This window comes from Macaca thibetana, chromosome 13, assembly GCF_024542745.1.
Source record: "Macaca thibetana thibetana isolate TM-01 chromosome 13, ASM2454274v1, whole genome shotgun sequence".
In the NCBI taxonomy this organism is placed as follows: domain Eukaryota; kingdom Metazoa; phylum Chordata; class Mammalia; order Primates; family Cercopithecidae; genus Macaca; species Macaca thibetana.
In genome coordinates, this window is record NC_065590.1 from 10,379,510 (window position 1) to 10,401,711 (window position 22,202).

Below are 22,202 nucleotides of genomic sequence, written 5' to 3' on the forward strand. Positions count from 1 at the left end.
GATATTAGGACAAGATAGAAACTACCCTTTTCCCCACTGCCCAAAGATAATAACTATTGTTGTATTTTGACATCTTTAAAGATTTTGGTTTTTTGTTTGTTTGTTTTGAGACGGAGTCTAGCTCTGTCACCCAGGCTGGAGTGCAGTGGCCTGAGCTCGGCTCACTGCAACCTCCACATCCCAGGTTCAAGCTATTTTCCTGCCTCAGCCTCCCAAGTAGCTGGGACTACAGGTGCCCACCACCATGCCTGGCTAATGTTTGTATTTTTAATAGAGATGGGTTTCACTATGTTGACCAGGTTGGTCTCAAACTCCTGACCTCAGGTGATCTGCCTGTCTTGGCCTCCCAAAGTGCTGGGATTACAGACATGAGCCACTGCACCTGGCCATCTTTAAAGATTTTTAAGTCATAGAAGTATATAGGTATGACTCATATACATATATCTGTGTATAAATTTATAAGAAATATGTGTGTCTATATGAATAATAAAGAGATTACGATATAGTTTTCTATCATACTTGTTTCCCTTAACATTACATCATATTAGTTCCCACGTCATGCGCTTTTGTTTGAAGACATGGTTTTCATGGCCGCATGGAACTCCCCAAGGCTTTGTTGCAGTCATTCTATGATGTTTTCACTGAGTTAAGACATAAAAGAGCTAAAGTCTAAGACAATCTTCTTGGAAATCCCATTCACGGTGGATGTCCCCATGTTTTTGACACAGGCAAGCCCCCATCTTTATACCTGCATTTGCTTTGTTCCTTACGCAAAGAAGTGGGGGTGAACATATTAGAGACTTTGAGCAAAAGGACCTAGGCTGATATCCTGCCCTGCCACAGTGACCTTGATCAAGGAAGAGAGCCTCCTAGAGCCTCTATTTCTTTGTATATCAAATGGGGGTGATGATATCTATCTTCCAAGGATGTTGTGAGAATTAATGAGGCAATGTTGGTGCAGCATCTGCTACATAGTGGGTGTTCAGTCTCAACATGTATGTTATTTTCTACTTTCCGGGCTTATTTTCCTTGGGGAAGGCAGACAGAGGCTAAATTTTAAATACTAATTATTTGTCTCTCATACTGTCCATTAAGTATGGCTGTTTAGTATGTCTGGTGGCTAATAAGGCTTTGTGGCAGGCTTCTTTTAACAGTCGATAACACAGTAATAGCATAACAAAGGGATCAAGGGCTATGGAGCCAGCTACCCGGATTGGCTCTGCCCCTTACCAGCTCTGTAACCTAGGTTATTTCTCCATGTCTCAGTTTTCTCATTTGTCAAATGCAGAATCAATAGTATTTTGTCTATAAGACTAAATACATTCTTTCATGTGGTATGATACGGTAGGTCATTAGGCAGAATGAAGTGCTTAATAAATATTAGCTCTTAACTATTCAACATCATCTTCCAAATCAGGTAATATACAAGGTCACATAACTAGCATGTGATTGATTTCAGCACAGTGGGCAGAAGTCCTGCATATCATCCCAGGCTAGGCCTGGAAGTGTCCAAGAGGTCCTGCAGCTCTCTCCCCATCTGGTGGCTCATGCAGAGGCTGCAATGGGGGGCGCTGCAGCCTTCAGGCAGGGGGAAGAGCCTCAAGGTGTAGAAACCTGTATCTGCATTCCCCATGTGGAAGGATGTTGACCAAGCACTCTATTGAACTATCATGGATGCACAACCCAAATTTTATACTTGGGAGTTGTTACAACAACAACTTGCTTTATTAATATAGTAATCATTTCCTAATTTACAGGTGTAAAAACTACGATAATTGCTAAATTTTTCTCAATGTAAAGTATACCATCCATATTTTTCTCTTAAGCCGTTGGCCCCTACTGTTGTCTGCTAATGATGCCAGGAAATGACAAAACTATTAAGTCACAAATGAAGAAAAATTGTAAATTCGAGGAATAAATTATCATTCTTAGCTCAGAAATTTGCTTTGTTGATCTTCAGGCATACTGATGGTTATAATTACAGAATGTATCAGTAGCTTAGAAGAAAATTCTGGAAACAGTCATGGAGTGCTCTTTAAAAGTAGTGCATTGTCATTGCTTCTGATGGTGCAGAAGACAATTTGGGATAGAAAAAAAATCATAGCAATTGGCTGCGCACGGTGTCTCGTGCCTGTATTCCCAGCACTTTGGGAGGCTGAGGTAGGTGGATCACTTGAGGTCAGGAGTTCAAGACCAGCCGGACCAACATGATGAAACCCTGTTTCTACTAAAAATACAAAATTAACCAGGCATGGTGGCACAAGCCTGTAATCCTAGCTACTCAGGAGGCTGAGGCAGGAGAATCACGTGGACCCAGGAGGCAGAAGTTGTACTGTGCCAAGATTGCACCACTGCCCTCCAGCCTGGGCAAAAAGAGTGAAAACTGTGTCTGAAAAAAAAAAAAAAGAAAGAGAAAAAGGAAGAAAGCATAGTAATTAATGACTTCTTCAAAAAGTGATTCAGAAGAGAACTACTGTAAGTATAAATGTTTTAGGAAAAATTTAAATCACTAGTTTCACACATATTGTGCTTTCCTTTGTAACCCTTGGTGATATGTAATGAAAAATCTATGCCTAAATAAGTCTAAAATGGTTTTTCAACAAATATGGAAGTTCGAAGCTACTATTGTTTGCTGGAAATACAATGTGAGCAGACAATTTTAAATCTTCTAGTAAGCATGTTCAAAGATATAAAAAAGAACGTCAAAATTAATCTTAGTAACGTGTTTTTATTTGAAGAAATATATGGAAAATATCAGTTCAACATGTACTCAATATAACAAAGTTATTGAGGTATTTTACATTCACCTTTTCATACTAAGTCTTGGAAGTCCAGCCTGTATTTTCCACTTCACACCTCAATTCAGGACTGGCCACATTTCAACTACGCCAAATTCACATGTGGCTCATGGCTACTGTGCTTCACAGCGCACACCTAAGTGGGACAGGAGACTCGTGTTCTAGTTTGATTACGTTTTTCTTTGTACTGGAGTGCAAAAGAATGGTGCATTTTATACTTTGCGATGTCTTAGATTAGATGAAATAGGGTAGTTTTTACCTTGCATTGAAAAGGGGTTCAAGGTAAGAAATAAATTTAGTTAGGGAAAAATATTTGTTTCTCACACATACCTACTATGTAGTTTTTAGAAGAAAGTCGTCCGAGAATGCAATTACTTGCACAATATTCCTAAAATGAGTTCCGTGAGTCACCATCACAGCTGGCTCTTCCTCTACTTGGGCCCACATGGGTGGCCAAGGTCCCTGGATGCCTTCTTCTAGGTTTTCTAGCACCCACCTCGGCTCTCCCACACCCTCTTTAACCTCTTCATGCCAGCATTGTTTTAAAAACTAAAGAGCATGTTGTTGTTTCTATCACCTTTTTTTCCCCATCCTTGGGACGGTAAGCCAGCAATGACAAGAGAAGACATATTTTCCAAAGTCATTGATTTTTCTTTTGCTTGACTTTTCTGATCAGTTTCTCAGGGGGTTCCTCATTCTTAAGTACTGCCTGTTTCTCCAGCATGATACAATTGAGCTAGGAGAGTGGCTGGGCATAGAGTTTGTGGAATGTCAATCTTTCCTAGCTGCGTTCTCTACACCACATCAGAGGCACTCTTTACATTGGGCTGTGACAATCATAGAGGCTGCCTTCTTATAACAAAATAATTGTACTTGACTGACTCATACAGTTCAGAAAGATTCCGGGGCTCTGGGGATTTAGAGGACTGGAAAAGCCTCTGGAAAAGCCCAATGTTAGTCTCCATAAATTTGAAAGCACAGTTTCTCACAATATTCAAAGTACAATGATCCTCTGTAGAATTTTTGAGTGTTAGGGCAGCATCCCAGAGCAAGGCTGCTGTTAGAAGACTAACACAATGCTTCTCACCAAAGGCTTTGAAGCCAGTCAGAGATTGCATGCCTGGCTCTGTCATTTCCTGGCTGTGTGTCAGAGGCTGACACCTAACCGCTCTGACTTCAACTTTCTTGGGCTAACATAATACCTATTTTAGAAGGTGGTCTTATGATGATTACATGTACATCATCTACCAAAAGACCAGCCTAGAGTTTTCCACAGATTGTATTCACGATCAGAGGTCAGCAAACTATTTCTGTAAAGGGCCAGGTTGGCATGGTGGCTGCAGAGTCTCTGTTGCAACTCAACTCTACCCTTGTAGGGTGAAAGCAACCATAGACATGTGAATGAATGAGTGTGGCTGTGTTCCAATAAAACTTTATTTACAAAAGTAGGTTGTGGGCCAGCCCCTGCTCTAGGCAATGAGGGGCTTGCAGAGATCTAGTGCAGGAGGGCCTTCTCCCTGCCACGCTGTGTGCACCAGGGTGTCTTGAACACAGCACTTCAGTGCATTCAGTGGGGTTGCCTGGGTATGCCTTTGGTTGTGCGGTAGTTCTGTTTCTGAGTCGTTGATTTTGATATGCAAATGGCATCTGGGACCCCTGGACTTACTTTTCACTCCCTCTCACTTTAGCCTTCTCTCTCTATCCTGCTGTTCACTTCACCTCCTTCCCCTAGCTCCTGCTGTCTGTGAGTGCAACTTATCTTATACAATTCCTTTCTCTTCCTCTGAATCCTCCCAGCAGCATCTAGCGCTGACACTAAGTCTCCTGTGTGTGCCCCTCAAAGTCCCTGGGGTTTGCGCATGCCTGGCTTCTCCGAGAACATGGAATAGTATCCTTCCAGTGATCTACTCCAGCCCTTCCCGATCAGGGCTGGTGTAGCCAGGTCTACCTTTTAATTACCTGGAAGAAAGTGGTCATCTTGTGGGGAACGAAATATGACAACAGCACGAAGGTGGTGGGAGTTGTCTCTGATTCAGCACAGCTGTTTGAGGTGATGGAAGACTCTGAATTTCCTACCTGCTCACACTGTCCTCACACCAAAAACCCCAAAGACTTCCTTGATTGGAGGATTTCCTCACATTCTAAACAGAAAGCGCAAATGACCGAGAATTTCTTTCCAGGAGCCTAATTAACTGATTTTCCCTTCACGTCACAAGTATGAAAATATCAAGGCTAATTTGACATTGTGGTGGGATGCAGGTGACTCAGCTGTCTTTAGACTTTCCTCAAATAACTTATTTATGTTTTCCAAGACTGAATGCCCTGTCAAGCCGAGGAAAAGTCTCCCAAAGCCATGCATTCATCAAAATTCTGGCTTATTAAGTCAACATCAAGATTTGTTAGCCTCAATATGCCTTTTCCACTTGATTTCGCCACTTTCATTCTCCTGCATGTGGCAATTAATCCCTGGAAGAAAAAAACTCGCCCACCTGTGGTTTCAGGCCCAGGCTGCGTCCATATTCATGGCTGAAGGCCTGCTGCTGTTCCTTCTGTTGCCACTCAGTCTTCTAATTAGATTTCAGCTTTACAATTTGTTTTCCTAGGGATGGATTGTTACTTTGCCACTTGCTCATTTGTATGTGTAACTTCTATGAATTAAAACAAGAAACTTCTAGACAAATGAAAACATGTTTTATTTACAAGAAAAAAGTCTGTACATTGTGTATACATAAAAATATACAAAACCAAAATAGAAAATATCAAAGTGTTAAAATGTGTACAAACACTTTTAAAATGCGACTCCTGGAAAACTTCAAGCCTTAATTAGTTTGAAGAGTACACATTTCATTTTAAAAATTATTATACAAAAGAATTCCCAAAGCTGTTAAAAAAGTTCACTGGTTTCCACTGGAAGAACTAAGTATTTCATCTAGAGTAAAACAGGATTTTTTATAAATGTTAGATTTTAACACTCCCAGTGCAATTTGTTTCAAATCTACCTAGCAAGAAGACTATTTTCCATAGAACCAGTAAATGTTTCTTCTAGTCTTTGAAAGCCATGAGCTATAGCTAAGCTTCCCTTCAAAGTTCAGTGTTAAATCAGGCTTCTGACTAGGATACAATATTAAGGTAGTGTTCTACCTACACAGTGCCTTTTAAATAATTCTGTCAGACCATTTTAACGTATCCAAGATGTGCAGAGTATGAGTGTGTGGGAAGCGGTTGGCGGAGGACTGAATTTTTTTTTTTAACAGAAGGACATATAACATTTGTTTCCTTCTCTTAAAATATTAGTGGTTACATAATTAAAATAAAATTTATAGTAAAGGTTTCAGTCAAAAACATTGATGAAAAAGCAATATGAAACCAACCATGTTTGTAGATATGTATATACACAATTATATAACTATATCTACTACATGTATGCTTTTTATACTAAGAACTAGATCATTGTCTTTACTCCTTTAAATTCCATTAGCTCAAGTTTGAACAGAAACATGTTAGATTACTTTTTTTTAACCAAAAGGCTTCATTCATTTAATAAAACAAGAACTTACATTTTATTTCCTTGAACCGACAGAGAAATACCTTTCATTTATCAAGTGTGTAAATAATGCCCATGTGACACAAACATGCATAATAATCTCACAATGAGAATATCCAGAGTATAAAAGACAAGTTGAAACTCAGGAACATTTTACCTAAACAATTAATTTCCAGATAGAGTTGCCTTGATCAGTCACGTAACCACTGGGTAAGAGTTCTAAACTATCAGAAAGTCAGAAATCGAAACAGACAATACAATAGAACAGACTTGGAAGCTACCTGGCCAATAGGTTCACTCATGTCTCTCTGATAATTCCCCTGATCCCACCTCACTCCCTTTCTCTGTCTCTTACCACAGCTAAGCAGAAATTCAACCAGGTAACTGACCACATGTACTGCGTGTTGATCGATAAGAAAAATTGGAGAGAGAACTTGAATCATGGCATTTGTGTGTATGAAATTCTTCTATCACATACTGGCACTCATCTAAGACTGATCGCACTTAATGCACCCAAACGGCATCTACCTAATTATTAATGCAGGAGATGTGTTACTGCTTAGAAGAGTCAATCAGCAGCATAAGTATGATCCGTCCCAGCAGAATGACCTGGCTCATACACATGTAAGAGAGTGACTCAGCTACTTTGATTTCCTAATTTTGAAAATGCGAATGATTATTTTAGCACTTCTTTTTGTGCCGATGCTATGGCTACAATGACCGAGGACTACTGGAGAGTCCAGGGTTGATTAAGTGTCTAGCTGAGAGACCAAGAGGACCAGACACATGGGAAGTGCTGTTCCTCAAAGCTCTGCCTTCAGGCAGACAAGGAAATACCTGGTCATTCAAAGATGTATAAAAGCCCCCCTTGCCCATTTTAATGCACAAGCCTGATGCTGACATGCAACTTTTAATTGACCATCCCTTGGTCCTGAGCACAAAGTTCTCTGTAGGAGCAGCTCTATAAGGACGTAGTGGGAAAGGTCAGCTCCCTGGGACGATCATTGGTATTCCATGAGAACACCAGGTCTGTTAAAGGTTACCTGCCTGCTTGGTGTGACCGGCTGGAGAAATAAGTTAGGGAGAGTCTAGATGTGGTTGAATTGTCACTGCTGGTCAAAATTTATTTCTTTGTGATAACAACAACAACGGGTGAAATTATCTTGAAATACAAAAGAATGTTTGTTGGTCCTGAGAGTGCAAAAAGGAATCCTTAACAGCTTTGGCTTGCACCAAGAGGATTTTTTACCAGCTTCCCTTCATAAGAGAGGATGGAGGATTTTGGAAGAGACAGAACCTGGGAGAAATTCAGTGAGCTGCCACTTATTGTTAACTACTCCACAGAAGAACTGTGTGTTTACTGGAATTCAGTAAATGTAAGGATTTAGGCATGTAAAGATTTAGTCAATGTCTGGCAAAATACTGCCACTTAGGACCCATTTGGCTAATACTAGAAGTAGTCATCACGTTAACTATAACTGCCTAACATTTTTTAGAAGTTAAATAACTTAAACTTTTATAGAAGAATGCCCAGTCAATACTATATTAATATGTGTATTACATTTACTGACTGTTGAACAGACCCTGATTCCCAAGAGTCTTTAAGGCTATAATAAAAGCAAAAATTGTAATTAAATTTCCGTCGTACTCTTCAGTCTTTCTTGTAACCTCAGTGAAACTGAAAGTACTATTTTAAAAGTACAATGATTACAACAAAATTCTATTTAAAAATCTTTTAAGTGTGGGGTTCTGAGGCTTTTGAACTTGAATACTTACACTGACCCCCATAAATTCTCCTCTAACCAAGTTCTCATGTCAGCCAAGGGGGATTGTGCTGGATAGTGAGGATGCCTACAAGTAAATCCACTCGCAAAACTATAAAAGGAGCTTCAATAGTCAGGGGCATTTAATGGCCGGGAAGATCTAGAAAGATCCAAGGATTGTAGGGAGTAATATTCACCCACCAGAGCCACCTCACCCACATTCCAGAGTTGCTGAACTGATTACACACATGTAAACATAAGGACGAGACCAAGTTCTTTCAAGAAATTAGAAAGGAACGGCCGGGCACGGGTGGCTCACGCCTGTAATCCCAGCACTTTGGGAGGCCAAGACAGGCAGATCCCAAGGTCAGGAGATTGAGACCATCGTGGCTAACACGGTGAAACCCTGTCTCTACTAAAAATACAAAAAAGTAGCCAGGCATGGTGGCGGGCACCTGTAGTCCCAGCTACTTGGGAGGCTGAGGCAGAAGAATGGTGTGAACCCAGGAGGTGGAGCTGGCAGTGAGCCAAGATGGCACCACTGCACTCCAGCCTGGGTGACACAACGAGACTCCGTTTCAAAAAAAAAAAAAAAAAAAAAAAGAATAAATTAGAAAGGAACATGGCTTAGCCATGTCTATTTAGACATAAGTTAATACATAGGACAAAGTTATCTATCCCTTCTCATAGACTTAATAACAAAACTCTCAAAATGGGCTTTTATTGGATATTGTTGTGATTAAGACTTTCCAATTTTTCCTTCACGATTATAATAAGCTATAGGAGATGTCTTGTTATTCAGCTCCATATCTGCTGAATAGACTAACCAAACAGAAGCCGCCAGTCTCTGTAAGCCGTTCTTGCTCAAGAAAATAGTCCCAAGAACAGTCTAGAAACCAATCCTGAAACAAGGAAGACTTTTCCACTAAACTCTCCTGACATTCATACACTTTGCAAGGGAGAACGCCTTTAATTAAGCTGCTGTTGTCACTGCAACAAGTCTTAACTGTACCATGGAGATACGTTTTGGTTATACATTGAAATCATAGCATGTTTAATAAAGGTATTACAAAATGTTTCTGTTTCACTATATTCTTGGCAGAAAATGTTCCATGTATCAGTGACAGTTGAGATTAAAAAAAAAAAAATCAACCCTGAATATAGCTAACATATTGGGATGAAATTTTCCCTCTAGGTGCCTTTCCCTCTGAAGCATCTAGATATTTTCCTTGTTAATAAGCAATGCTTTCGCATAAATGATTTAATTATATGGCTTTGTCATGCTGCTGACACAAAACATATCTGCGAAAGCAAGGATTGGATTCCTAAATGTCTGTAGGAAGATTTAGTGAAGATTCAGTGCTCATCACTGTTGAGCTCCCCCTGGCTGATGAAACCTGCCAGAAACTCATACAATAAAGACAGGCGTGCATCCCTAGAAGCAGAGAGTGACGGCTCCGAAATCTTTCCTTCTAGTTTGGAAGGAGCGAGGTGTCTCCTGTCTTCCCCAGCATGGCTGTGCCAATTGTCAGGTGTGTCACTGACTATGCAAAAGCTGTGGGGTAGATCTGCAGGTGAGGAGGTACAAGGCAGAACAGCCGGAACCAGGGAGTGTCCAGGGGCACCTGCAGCCCCGTGATTCTGTGTTACTTGCCAGTGATGTGCCTCCTGGTGGATGTGATACTAATGCTCCTGGTTGAAATTCTGCAGGGAAACAAAGGGCCTCCTCTGTGGTGCTATATGGAATGTGGCTTTTTCTTGGACCTTTCAAGGTGGATGTTTTCTGGTTTTAGAACTCCGTCTTGACGCACAGAAAGCAAAGCATTCAGTGGGCAATGGGAAGCAGAGATGAAGAATGCAACGGTTGGAAACACAAGCATTTGCCAGGATGTGCTGGGAATTTTTGCTGTTAAACACATCTGAGTGATAATTTCAGTGTTTGTCATAAAACGTAGGCTATTTAATGATGAAGGCATGTATCAGTGATACACTTGATGCTGTAAATGATGTCCCTCAACTTGGATGTTTCTAAATATAAACCACTTCATGTGGCCAGGAGCATCACCAAAACCTATTACTGAAACCAACCCTGATGAGGGGTACTCATGGCAGAAGAATAAGTTGTTAACATTTCTGGAGGTACCATACCCATGGTCATACACGTTTTCTTTCTAGCTAGCCTTTGTTTTGCATCTTTCTTGTGCCCTACTTTTTAAAAAATCCGTTTCTATATTCAAAGCAGTAATAAATACTCAATGGCTTAGAAAGTGAAGAATTCTCATGACCACCACTAAATTACAGTTTAAAGACTCAAAACTACATTGTCTAAAATCTATCTTCAAGTATTCTTTTGTGACTTTGAGTACAACAGTAGTACCTTATTGCACATTGATTCCCAAGAAACCCTTTTTAGGAGTGTGGAATGACTGGACTTGGTGCAGGGCAGTGCACCGTCTGGAAGCCGGGCAGAACCACCTTGCCCTTGCGATGCAAATCCCCCTGCGTGCCCGTGTTCAGGCGCTGCACCAGAAGCTTCTCATAGAGCAGCGGGTGGTACGCCCCGAGGGTGCAGGCTGCGTCGTAGTACAGCTCGTGGTAGTGGCACAGCTCCGTCTGCCGCACGGACGGGATGTATTCGTACACGTGCACCTCTCTGCACATGGACATCATGATGAGGATTCCTGACATGAAAACGAAAAATTAGAACCTAATGAACAACTCCACGAGAGGGATGATTTTTTTGTAGGGGGAGGTGGTGGTGATGGGGTATGACCATGGCAAGAGACACTTGCTTTGCATTCACTTTTTTGTTATTGTTACATTTGCAATGTTTATAACTTCCATTAAGTGGTGTGTATGCAGTTCATGGAGTATGGGTGCATATTAAAATGTAATATTATATATATATATCTATTCACTCATTCAATTTATCACTGTGGGCCTGGTAAGGAGAGATGAAAATAAGTCAGTGAACTTAAGGGAACCGCACTCTAGTGAACGACAGATTTGCAACCCCCAAATCAGAGTCTCCTATATCACGTTCTACACACATGTCCCATCTGGTTTGCAACAGTCCCATCTGGTGGGACTGTTACGTTCCAAAGAAACAAATGCCATAAAAACTAAATTATAAAATAGTTGCTTGATTATAAATTGACTATAATACAGTTGTTCGAAAAGTTGTAACATAAAACTGTACAATGGACCAGCTCTTATAAAATACTATAGTTCTCTGAATGGAAAGAAATGGAGTTAGAGGGACACAGAGTTTAAGATTCATATTAACAAAATTATTTTTCTCACTACACTATCACTGTTAAAGGTTTAATTTTTTCATGTTTCAAATAAACAGCTATAACAGCTAATCATCACTGAGTACATTTTATTCTTTTTTTCTTTTTTTTGAGACAGAGTCTCACTGTGTCACCCAGGCTGGAGTGCAGTGGCGCGATCTCCGCTCACTGCAAGCTCCACCTCCCAGATTCACGCCATTCTCTTCCCTCAGCCTCCTGAGTAGCTAGGACTACAGGTGCCCACCACCACGCCTGGCTAATTTTTTGTATTTTTAGTAGAGACAGGATTTCACTGTTTTAGCCAGGATGGTGTCGATCTCCTGACCTTGTGATCCGCCCACCTCGGCCTCTCAAAGTGCTGGGATTACAGGCGCGAGCCACCGCGCCCGGCCTGAGTACATTTTATTCTTGATCTAGACTAATGGCTTTCTTTCTTTTCTCAACACCATCAGTGCCACTATTAACTTGAAAGTTAAAAAAAAAAATGCTTATCTGTTTTCTGAAAGGGATATCCCTTGTTATAAAAAACATAAAGCAGTATGGTTATTCTTGTTATATAGCCAATATTTATCTGAAGATGACAGTAATATTCCCTAATTAATCAACCATGTGTGCAACACAAAAATCTCATATCAGAGGAGTCCTGTATAAGGGACACTGGGAGAGAAGAGAGAAGGGGCCTAATTTTGCTGAGGGGATCCAGAAAGGCTGCCCAAAGGTGGAGAAGTGTGAAGCTCAAGGGGCTGCCTGGTAGAAGGAAACAGGAGAAGGGATACTGCTCCAGAGACAGCAAGGATAGCTTGCATAGAAGATGTCAGAGTCATGATACGGTATCATAGTTGAGAGTAAAACACACTCTTAACAAAGAGAAGGGGATTATGCAGTTCAAATTCTATGCAGTCAAGTTGCTCTCAAGAGCGATGGTCAGAACCTCAGGTTACTGGATCAATTCCTCTTTTCTCCCAGGTCCTTCTACCACTTTCCTTCCTTCTTCCACGGCTGCCTGGCCGCTGCCGCTCCCTTAGGTTAGCCCAAAGTATGTGATTCAGGCATTCAGGTGGCACCAATTGAGAACAAGGAAGCAGCACCCCCCCAGATGCTCGGAGTGCCTGCACCCATGGAGAAACATGAATGCAGGTGGTCAAAAGTTTGCCTCCTGATTAGTAATGACTGCTCTCAAACATTTTTTCTCCCCTGCATAAAATCATATACAAGGAATTCACATGGTGAATGACATCTGCCCATGGAGAATTAAATTCTTTTATTTCCAGTCACTTGCCGACGTGGTGAAATCCCATCTCTACTAAAAATACAAAAAACTAGCTGGGCATGGTGGCATGCGCTTGTATTCTTAGCTACTTGAGAGGCTGAGGCAGGAGAAGCACTTGAGCCTGGGAGGTGGAGGATGCAGTGAGCCAAGACTGCACCACTGCACTCCAGCCTGGGCGACAGAGTGTGACTCTGTCTCAAAACAAAACAAAACAACCCACAGACAAACCTAAACAAACAAGAAACGCTCTGGTGTGAATGTTCTCTGGTGGCTGACGTTTTCCCAGAGCCTGTGTCTGTGGAGCTGAGGACAGCTTCATGCTTTCTAATCAGGGGCTACAGACCAAGTTGCTGTGCGTTGCCCAGCATCGGGGGCTCCCTCTCACCTGGGTGTGACATCTGCTTTGCCAGCTCTGCACAAGGAACCACATTGAAGGAGGTGGACTTCATCACGGACATCATTAATCAATATATTTATTACAACACTTTCCTTGCACATGGCAGGGAGGTGGCTCCAAGGGTGTCTTTTGCACAAAGTCACTGTATAACCTAGCAGTGGAACTGTACCCAGAAACCACAATTCTTTGCTACTTGGGCATTTCTATGAGCTAATAACACAATGGCATCCATAAGGACTGGAGTCAATTGTGTTGGAGTTGTGACCTTTGCAACTCTGGCTTTTAAACTGGATGGTTTTCAAAAGCCAATCTTATACTTAGGGGAGTATGTTAGCCATGCAGTTGGTCCTCCCCATAAAGCAGTAGTCCTCAAAGTTCAGCATAGAAAAGAACGACACAGGCAGCTTGATCAAATGCAGGTTCCTGGGACTTGTCTTCATTTCCAGAAATTCAGGTTCCATTGGTTTGTGCTGGGGTCCAGGAATCTGAATTTTTAACAAGCATTCCCTTTAGGTGAAAGGCCAGTTAGAGAAAATCTCCAAACTATCACAGACCAATGCTTTTGTAAAACACCATAATGAGGAATTATGAGAAAAATGATCACCTATTTGGATGCCATGGCTATGGGAAATTGCTGTAAGGTGTGTAAATCCTTCCAGTTTCTACAGTAATCTAGTTGCAGAGCATTAAGACACGTTCCTGGACCAGTGCTGGTCTCGTCTCCTGCTTTAAAGAAAAGGTTGTTCGAACACACATTTTTTGAGAACTGCTGAGGAATCCCTAAGTTGTCTCATAGGCAGGAAGACATTCTGTATGTTGACAGCTAATCTAGATTTGAACTGCTACCAAATCCAAGTAACTCTGGGGAGTTTCCCTATACATCCTTGCTATCCTCTTGGACTCAGAGAGCTATCAGATGCTTGAATCTGATTGTTTTTCCAGAGACAAATTTTACTCTTGCTGCTAGTTAACTGTTATATCTTAAATCATGTTATCTGCTAAATATACAATATAGATTTTGTCACAGACTATGCAAATAGTTATGCTTTCAATATATGTAAATAGGTACACTTTTAGTATTTTCTTATATAAGTACTCTATATTTAAAAAGAACTTCTTCAGCTTCAGAAATAGAGGGATTTGTCAGTTAGCTCATGGCAGTCCAAATCGAAAGCCAATAGATGCTATGAGAGTGGGTGTTTGACCTGAGTTTTCTGCACAGTTCTTCCTGATCTTTGCCTATTGGATACAGATTTAGCAACAATGATTTCTCCATCTTGTTTTGTAGTCTCATGAACTTGTGCCTGCCTGAAACTATGAACCATGGCTTGGAGCATCCTAAAATTAAAGTAACAGTAGAATCTACCCTGAGTGTTTAAGTGGCAGCCAGCTGCAGCCACTGATATGGAATTGGTATGGAGGCATCTTCCAAAAAAAAAAAAGAAGAAATTAATTTAAAACTCACTACGGAGTAAGGCGTGCAGTGGCTCACGCCTGTAATCCCAGTACTTTGGGAGGTCAAGGCAGGTGGATCACTTGAACCGAGGAGTTTGAGACCAGCCTGGTCAACATGGTGAAACCCTGTCTCTACAAAAAAAAAAAAAAAAAAAAAAAAATACAAAAATATCAGCCAGGCATGGTGGCTTGTGCCTTTGGTGCCAGCTACTTAAGAGGCTGAGGTGGCAGGATCACTTCAGTCCAGAGGTTGAGGCTGCAGTGAGCCATGATTGTGCCACTGCACTCCAGCCTGAGTGACAGAGTGACATCCTGTCCAAAAAAAAAAAAAAAAACTAGTAATAAAAATAAAACTCATTGCGTTATGTGAAAGGTAGACAAGGAGATTTATGGTGTCAAAGATGTAGAATATTCTTTAATATTTTTCAGACAGCATGATCAATTCATTTAGCATATGCATACTTTGCTTTTTAATTTTCTTTAAGGCTGTTGTTACACATAAATTTGAGTTTAGATTCAGACTCTGTCATATAATAGTGAAAATTATTAGTATTAAATTTCATTCCATCTACACATCAATTTTCCTAAGAGTTAATAATAGTACTTAGCAATACACAAACACTTGAAGAATAAATTTCTTCATACTTTGCAAAAAAGAACTAGGTAGATGTCAATGTTTGGACATATACAATAATAGCTCTTACATGGTTCAGAATGGGGTATGTGGGGAGTAGATACTGCAGGCAGGCAGAACGGGGACAGGATTAGGGAAGAATAGAGTCTTTAAGTGCTGTTTGAGGCCTCCTCAATTAAATTCAACGTCTATCAAACTGCCCACGTTACTAATCATCAGAGATTTAGAGCACCTTTCTTTAAAAACAAAACGAAGTTAAACAAAACTAAAGATTTCACCTTTAAATTTAATGACAGGTAGAAGGCCCATGACCATTCTCAGGATGGCTTGAAGAAAGTATCCTAAATGTCATACTGAGAAAAATGTTTATGAACTACCATGAGACCTCTTCCGCAATGCCCCAATGCTGAGCCTTGTCATTCACAAATGACTACCAACAGCACACAGCTCTCAAATGAACTCTGCGTCACCACCATTAAGTTACTGTCAGTTCCCAACACACCCTTAGCTTCAATGATTCAATAGGAAGACCCAGTATCTAGCACAGAGTTTTACTCACGATGATGATTTATACAAAATGATACAAAGCAAAATCAGCACAAGCAAAAGGTGCACGGGGTAAACAGTCCAGGGGGCACCAGGTGCGAGCCTCAAGAATCCTCTCCCAGGGAATGGCACAGGGACTGAATTCCCCCAGCACTGAATTGTGACAACTGCTATGAACCAAATGCGTCTCCATCCCCCACTCAAGGTTGAGATCCTTCCTAATCCTTAATGTGATGGTGTTAGGAAGCGAGGCCTTGGGAAGTGATTAGGTCATGTGAGTGGAGCCCTCATGAATGGGATTAGTGCCTTTGTAAGAAAAGACGTTGTGGAGATGATTTCTCTCTGCAACACCACCATGTGTGGAACCAGCAAGAAGGCTCAGTCTCCGAACCAGGAAGAGAGTCCACACCCGGAGCCAAACTGACCAGTGCCTGCTCTCTAACTTCTCACCTCCAGAACCATGAGACAGAACTTTCTGTTGTTTAAGACATCCAGTCTATGGTATTTGTTATAGCAGCCAGAAATAATGGAGACAGCAACACAAATGAAATGTTGCCAACCAGGGAATCTTTTCAGAGACTCAGTACTCAGTGTTTTTATTTGAAACTGGTCATGTCAGCAGTCTCTGCCTGGCATGTACTAAAATTCCAGACTCTAGGAAGGAAAGCAAGTATGCAGCATAAAACACATTTCTTGCATAAACAGTACACACACAGTGAACAACGCTTATCAATTAGAGGGGTGGGAACCTTCCCAAAAAATCCAAGTTCCCAGACATCAGCCAAGGGCCAGTCTTGCAAGCACGCCTTCCTGAGGATAAGCAGTCAAGCTGGCCATGTTGTCTTTTCTGCCCTGATACCATATATGCACAAATTCAAAGTCTCACATTACTTCATAATCATTTCCCCATGCCAGATTGATGTGGGGAATTCACATCTGGTTATGCTAAAAATGTTATTGATTCTTTTTTTATTTCCTCTCTTATGTCTGCTCAGGACTACCCAAAATGCAAGAAGAATACAAATCATCTAATAATATGCAATTCAGTAAAGGACAGCTTTTAAAAAGCATTTAAGAAACTTTTATGTTAAGTAATTTTGTTTAAGGACTACCAAAAATTAACAACTTTAATCGCTTATAAAAGTTTTACTGCTTTCAACATGAGGCTGGACTTTTTGATAGGCAGATCAAGATTTAGACACTTTTTAATGTTATTTTTCCAAGCCAATCAAATGGGTGTGGGACCAGCTGTTTAGAATCTTTAAACGGTATGAATGTTAAGTTTCTTATATGGCCAGTTGTTACAAATGAGTCCATATGAGGGATTCATTTGAAGAAAATAAGCATTAGTATTTTCTAGGCAATTATGACTCAAGAAGCATTCATTTGCTAAACTGTATGCTTTTAAACGTTGTATAATGCAAGACAATTATCAAACCAATTAAAAAGCATTTCTACTGGTCTTTATAAAATGTCATGTTATATGATTCAGCATAATAAGCAGAATGAGCACTTATTTGTTCTAAAACCTAGATAAAAGGCAAACTTTGACACATGCTCAGATTATCACAAATTCTAGATGGCTGAGGTTTCCTTTATACATCTTTAATTGGCATATATAGATATATTTGATGTGTTATCAGAGCCTAGTATAATCATTTAGCATTTAGCTTAACTGTGGTTATGCCAAAACTATCTTGTTTTTCACTTGGCAGAATATTTAAAATAACATCCCAAATCATTGAGAAAAACAAAATTTTCTCCTTGATGAAACAGCCTTTCATTAAATAGCAAAATGAGCTATGGATATAAAACAGAACATAATACAAGTAACAGGAAAACTACCAGTTTAAATCAGTTCTAATAAACACTTGAACATAACTCACACATGAAGTAAATTAGCAGTTTCTACGAGTCACCAATAGAACACTGCAGAACACTTTTCTGAATGAGGGGTGAGGGTGAAAGGCTAAGTGTATTAAATATGCCAGGCTAATAAAACTCTAGCAGCTGTTCTGTGGTTTCTCCTTAAATTCAATCATAAAATGGAAAATAATGAGAGCTACACCTGAGATTCTTAAAGAGATAAAAGTGACTTTTTAAGTGGCAGTTCTAGAAAATATTTGTAACTAAAAGATGCTTTGGAAATTCGAACCTGATGTCATTTAAGAAGACTCTACCACCCTAAACAAAATAGTATAATGCAAGAATAATACTGGAAGGTCAATTTTTAGCTCATTATTTCTTGTTATCACACACTCAGGATTCATTATTTACAGGAAAATACAAAAAGTTGTTCCTAACCAACAAAACTGTGACACATTTTACACAATCCGTAGTTTATCATTTTGTGCTAATGTTCTGAGTTTGGGTGACATATTAAAAAATGAGATTGCAAAAACCAATATAAAATGGAAAAGCAAGAAGTTATGACATGTTTTTAAGCCTATTATTCTTGTGCATATATAAATTAGCCTGAAATTACAGTGTTTGCACCTGTAAACTTCAGAAATATTAGTTATAATATTATGAGTAGTGGTTGCATTAAAAAAAAAAAAAAGTCAGGGTGGGGGTGTTGGTGGCTTCTGCAATGAAAAGAATTGGTAATTGTACCTTAAAAAGGAGTTCCACGTCCGTGTGTATGTTGGGCGGATCCCCTGGCTACAAGGTCTGTTTGCCTGTCAGCACTCAGGCTGGGAGCCAGAGTGGGTGAGGCTGGTGCCTGCTGGTGTGTCTGGATGCCCAACTGCATGCAGATGGCAAACCCATCCAGCCATGCTTGAAGACCCCAGGTGAGATCACTCACCTATAAAAATATGTCATTACGTGGGCAAAATAGAAGCTGCAGGACTCCAAGAAAATTATTCCTTATCCTCAGTCAGGCACATTTCAAAATGACTTCATTGCACTGAATAACAAGATAAAATCTCTACTATCCGACTAGGGATGAAAGAGAGAAATGCTCTTCATATGTGAACAAGTAGCTCCCATTGGGCTGAGTGTAAGGAAGCTAATGAGATGGAGAAGTTGTTCCAAAGAAACGAGTCCTTATGGATCATCTAAATTACCCTGATTCATGTTACATCTTTTTGGTTTTAAAAATACATGTGCAGTCCAATAATAAGTTTATGAATTCCTTTATTGCTTCTCTAGAGAAGGAGATAGTACATGCAATCCAATCCAATGTATCTACTAGTGTCCTTTCTTCTGTGAACCCACAGGACAAACATGGAGTCTAATTAGAAACTCAACTACATAATTCTTGGGAAAGCAATATATCAGCTCTTATCAACAATCATCAGCATGTCATACCCTTTGCACTGGCACTAATACTCCTGGGAATTTATCTTAAGGAAATAGTTTAAAGAAAAGCCTCTATAGTCACATACTGCACATAATCTATATTAACACATAAATATAGTAATGACTTGTCAACATAATTGTTTGATAATATCAAGCACTCTGAAACAACCAGAATACTCAACAACTAACAAAGGCATACATTATGATACACCTGTTTGATGTAATTATATGATCTCTGTAATAGCAAAGAAAACAAAAGTCTATTTTCACCTTGATTATAGGTCTTAATGAAAGAACAGCCCTTTTCTATTTGGGAAAGAGTCTTATTTGACCTAGCATAAATTTTTAGATGACACACATTACAATAATAGCGAATAGTAAATATTAGTTATTGTGTTTAGGCACATGATAATTCAAAGTTAAAGGTACTATCCGTATCTTCATTTTACAGATGAAGGAACTGGGGTTTACAGATGCTAGGTAACTTGTTCAAGGTCATATAGCTATTCAGTGGTAGGGCCAAGATTTGATTCTGGTCTCTGTAGAATCTAAGGTCTTAGCCACAGTGCACACATAAAGTGACAGGTCAGGAGGGTGGCTACCCTTCTACATATGAGACCAGTTAAATCAAAGGTGAGAGTCTATAAGATGACATAAATTACAGCCTCCCATTCATTCATTTGTGTTTTCATTCAGGGAACACCGTGCACTGGGCTGTGGTGCTTCACAGTGAGGGAGCCTCGTTCATTACAACAATGCTAAGATCTGGATGTGGTCAAGATTTGAAGGAGTATTCACTAAAGTCAAGTCACGATGGCAGTACCAGAAAATGGGGTGGAGTTATTTGGTGTTTTAAAAAATGTGTAAGCATTTAGTTGTATTGTTATTTTCTTTCTTTTTATAAAGACTGCAAAGTTCTAGGGGATTATTCAAAAAAGTTGCAAAGAGAAACTAATGAAGTAAGGCAGAGTCATTCTCTTCCTTAAGGTTTGGTGAAAGCTTTGGACACACACTTATGTGAGAATAAATAGTAACTCTAAACCTCCTCAGCCTTACATATGTTAATAAAATGGGATTTCTTAAAAACCTATCAGGCTTTTACTGAATTCCAAGTAAGAATCTTGATACCAAAAGCAAAACATATTTGCAAAGTTATGGTTTAAATGTTTTGAAAAATAATTATCAATAATCTATATGCAACTTTGAGTCAGGTTTCCATGATAAATTGCAGTAAATAGTCAACTCTAATAATGATTCTTCAGAATATTTTGTTAGGTGGAGTTGCTCAGTTATAACAAAAATCTGACGTTAAAAACATAGAAAACATGATTTTAAAATATTAATTTAGAAATTTGAGAGGGCTAACTTCAGTATACACTAGTTTTAAAACCTCAATAAAGATATAGGGAGGCAGAGCAAGATGGCCGAATAGAATCCTCCACCAATTGTCCTCCCAGCAGGAACATCAAAGTCAACAACTATCCACACAAGAAAAGCATCTTTGTAAGAACTAAAAATCAGGCGAGTGATCACAGTATCTGTTTTTAACTTCCTATCACTGAAAGGAGCACTGAAGAGAGTAGGAAATTCAGTCTTACACTGCCAGCACCATGCCTCCTCCATCCACCAGCAGGGAGGAGAACCTGTGCACTTGTGGGGAAGGAAAGTGCAGTGACTGGGAGACTTTGCAATGGAACTCGGTGCTGCCCTGTTACAGCAGAAAGCAACACCGGGCAGAACTTAGCCAGCACCTATGGAGGGAGCACTTAGAAGAGCCCTGGCCAAAGGCAAATCATCCATCCCAGTGGTCACAACCTGACCACTGGGATGGTAGTCTGGCAAGCCTCACTACCAGGGGCTAAAGTGCTCCTGTGTCCTAAGTGAACTTCAGTGGCAGTCTAGGCCACAAGGACTTCCATTCCTGGGCACGTCCTAGTGCTGTGCTGGGCTCAGAGCCAGTGGACCTGGAGGCATGCAACCCGGTTGAGACACAAGCTAGGGCAGCCAAGGGAGTGCTTGTACCACTCTTCCCCCAGCTCCAGGCAGCACAGGTTGCAGCTCTGGAAGAGACTCCTTCCTTCCTTGTGAGGAGAGGAGAGAGAAGAGTAAAGAGAACTTTGTCTTACAACTTGGATACTAGCTCAGCCACAGTAGGATAGGGCACCAAGTAGAGTCCTGAGGCCCCCGTTCCAGGCCCTAGCTTCTGGATGACATTTCTAGACACACCTGAGCCAAAAGGGAACCTGCTTCATGGAGAGGACTCAGTCCTGGCAGGATCCATCATCTGCTGACTAAAGAGCTGTCAGGTCTTGAATAATCAGCAGTGGTACTCAGGCAGTACTCACTGTGGGCCTTGGGTGAGACTCAAGAGCCATGTTGGCTTCAGGTGACACTCAGCATTTTCCCAGTGGTGGTGGCTACAGAGAGGAACTCCTGCTTGAAAAAAGGAGAAGGAAGAGTAAAGGGCACTTTGTCTTGCAGCAAAGATACCAGCTTGGGCAAAGTAGGGTAGAGCATCAAGCAGGCTCTTGGGGTGCCAGATTCCAGGCCTTGGCTCTCACACAGCCCTTCTTGACCTGCCCTGGGCCAGAGGGGGGCCCCCTGCCTTGAAAGGAGAATCCCAGGTCTGGTAGCATTTACCATAAGCTAACTGAAGAGTCCTTGGGCCTTAAATGTACATTGGTGGAAGCCAGATAATGCTCACTGTGAGTCTGGGCTGGTAGTGGCCATGGGAGACACTCCTCTGCTTGTGAAAAGGGGAGAGAACAGTGGGAGAGGACTTTGTCTTATGCCTTGGGTGCCAGGTTGGCTGTGCTAAGTACAATATCAGGTAGACTCCTAAGTTTCCGACTCTAGGCCCTGGCTTCCAGATGGCATTTCAAGACCCACCTGGGGCCAGAGGGAACTCATTGCCCTGAAGGAAAGGACATAAGCTGGCTGGCTTCATCATTTGCTGATTGTAGAGTCCTGGGACATTGAGTGAACATAGGCAGTAGCCAGCCAGTGGTTACCATGGTCCTTAGGTGAGACCCAGTGCTATGCTGGCTTCAAATCTTACCCAGTACAGTCCCAGTGATGGTGGCCACAGAGGTGCTTTTGTCCCCCGTTCCCCAGTCTAGGCAGCTCAGCACAGAGAGAAAGGCTCTGTTTGTTTGACAGAAAGTGAGGGAAGAAAACAAGTCTCTGACTGGCAATCCAG

The 22,202-nt window shown here is 40.8% G+C and overlaps 1 protein-coding gene across 1 annotated transcript in view; it reads right to left on the reverse strand.

The window, feature by feature from the left end:
• Positions 1–5,467: 5,467 nt before the first annotated feature.
• The window catches only part of ST6GAL2 (ST6 beta-galactoside alpha-2,6-sialyltransferase 2), an 85,342-nt gene continuing 68,607 nt past the window's right edge, over positions 5,468–22,202 (reverse strand). The window contains exon 6 of the mRNA XM_050754193.1: positions 5,468–10,786. Coding sequence (XP_050610150.1) covers positions 10,515–10,786 — 272 coding nt within the window. The 3' untranslated portion in view covers positions 5,468–10,514. The remainder of the gene's footprint in view (positions 10,787–22,202) is intronic.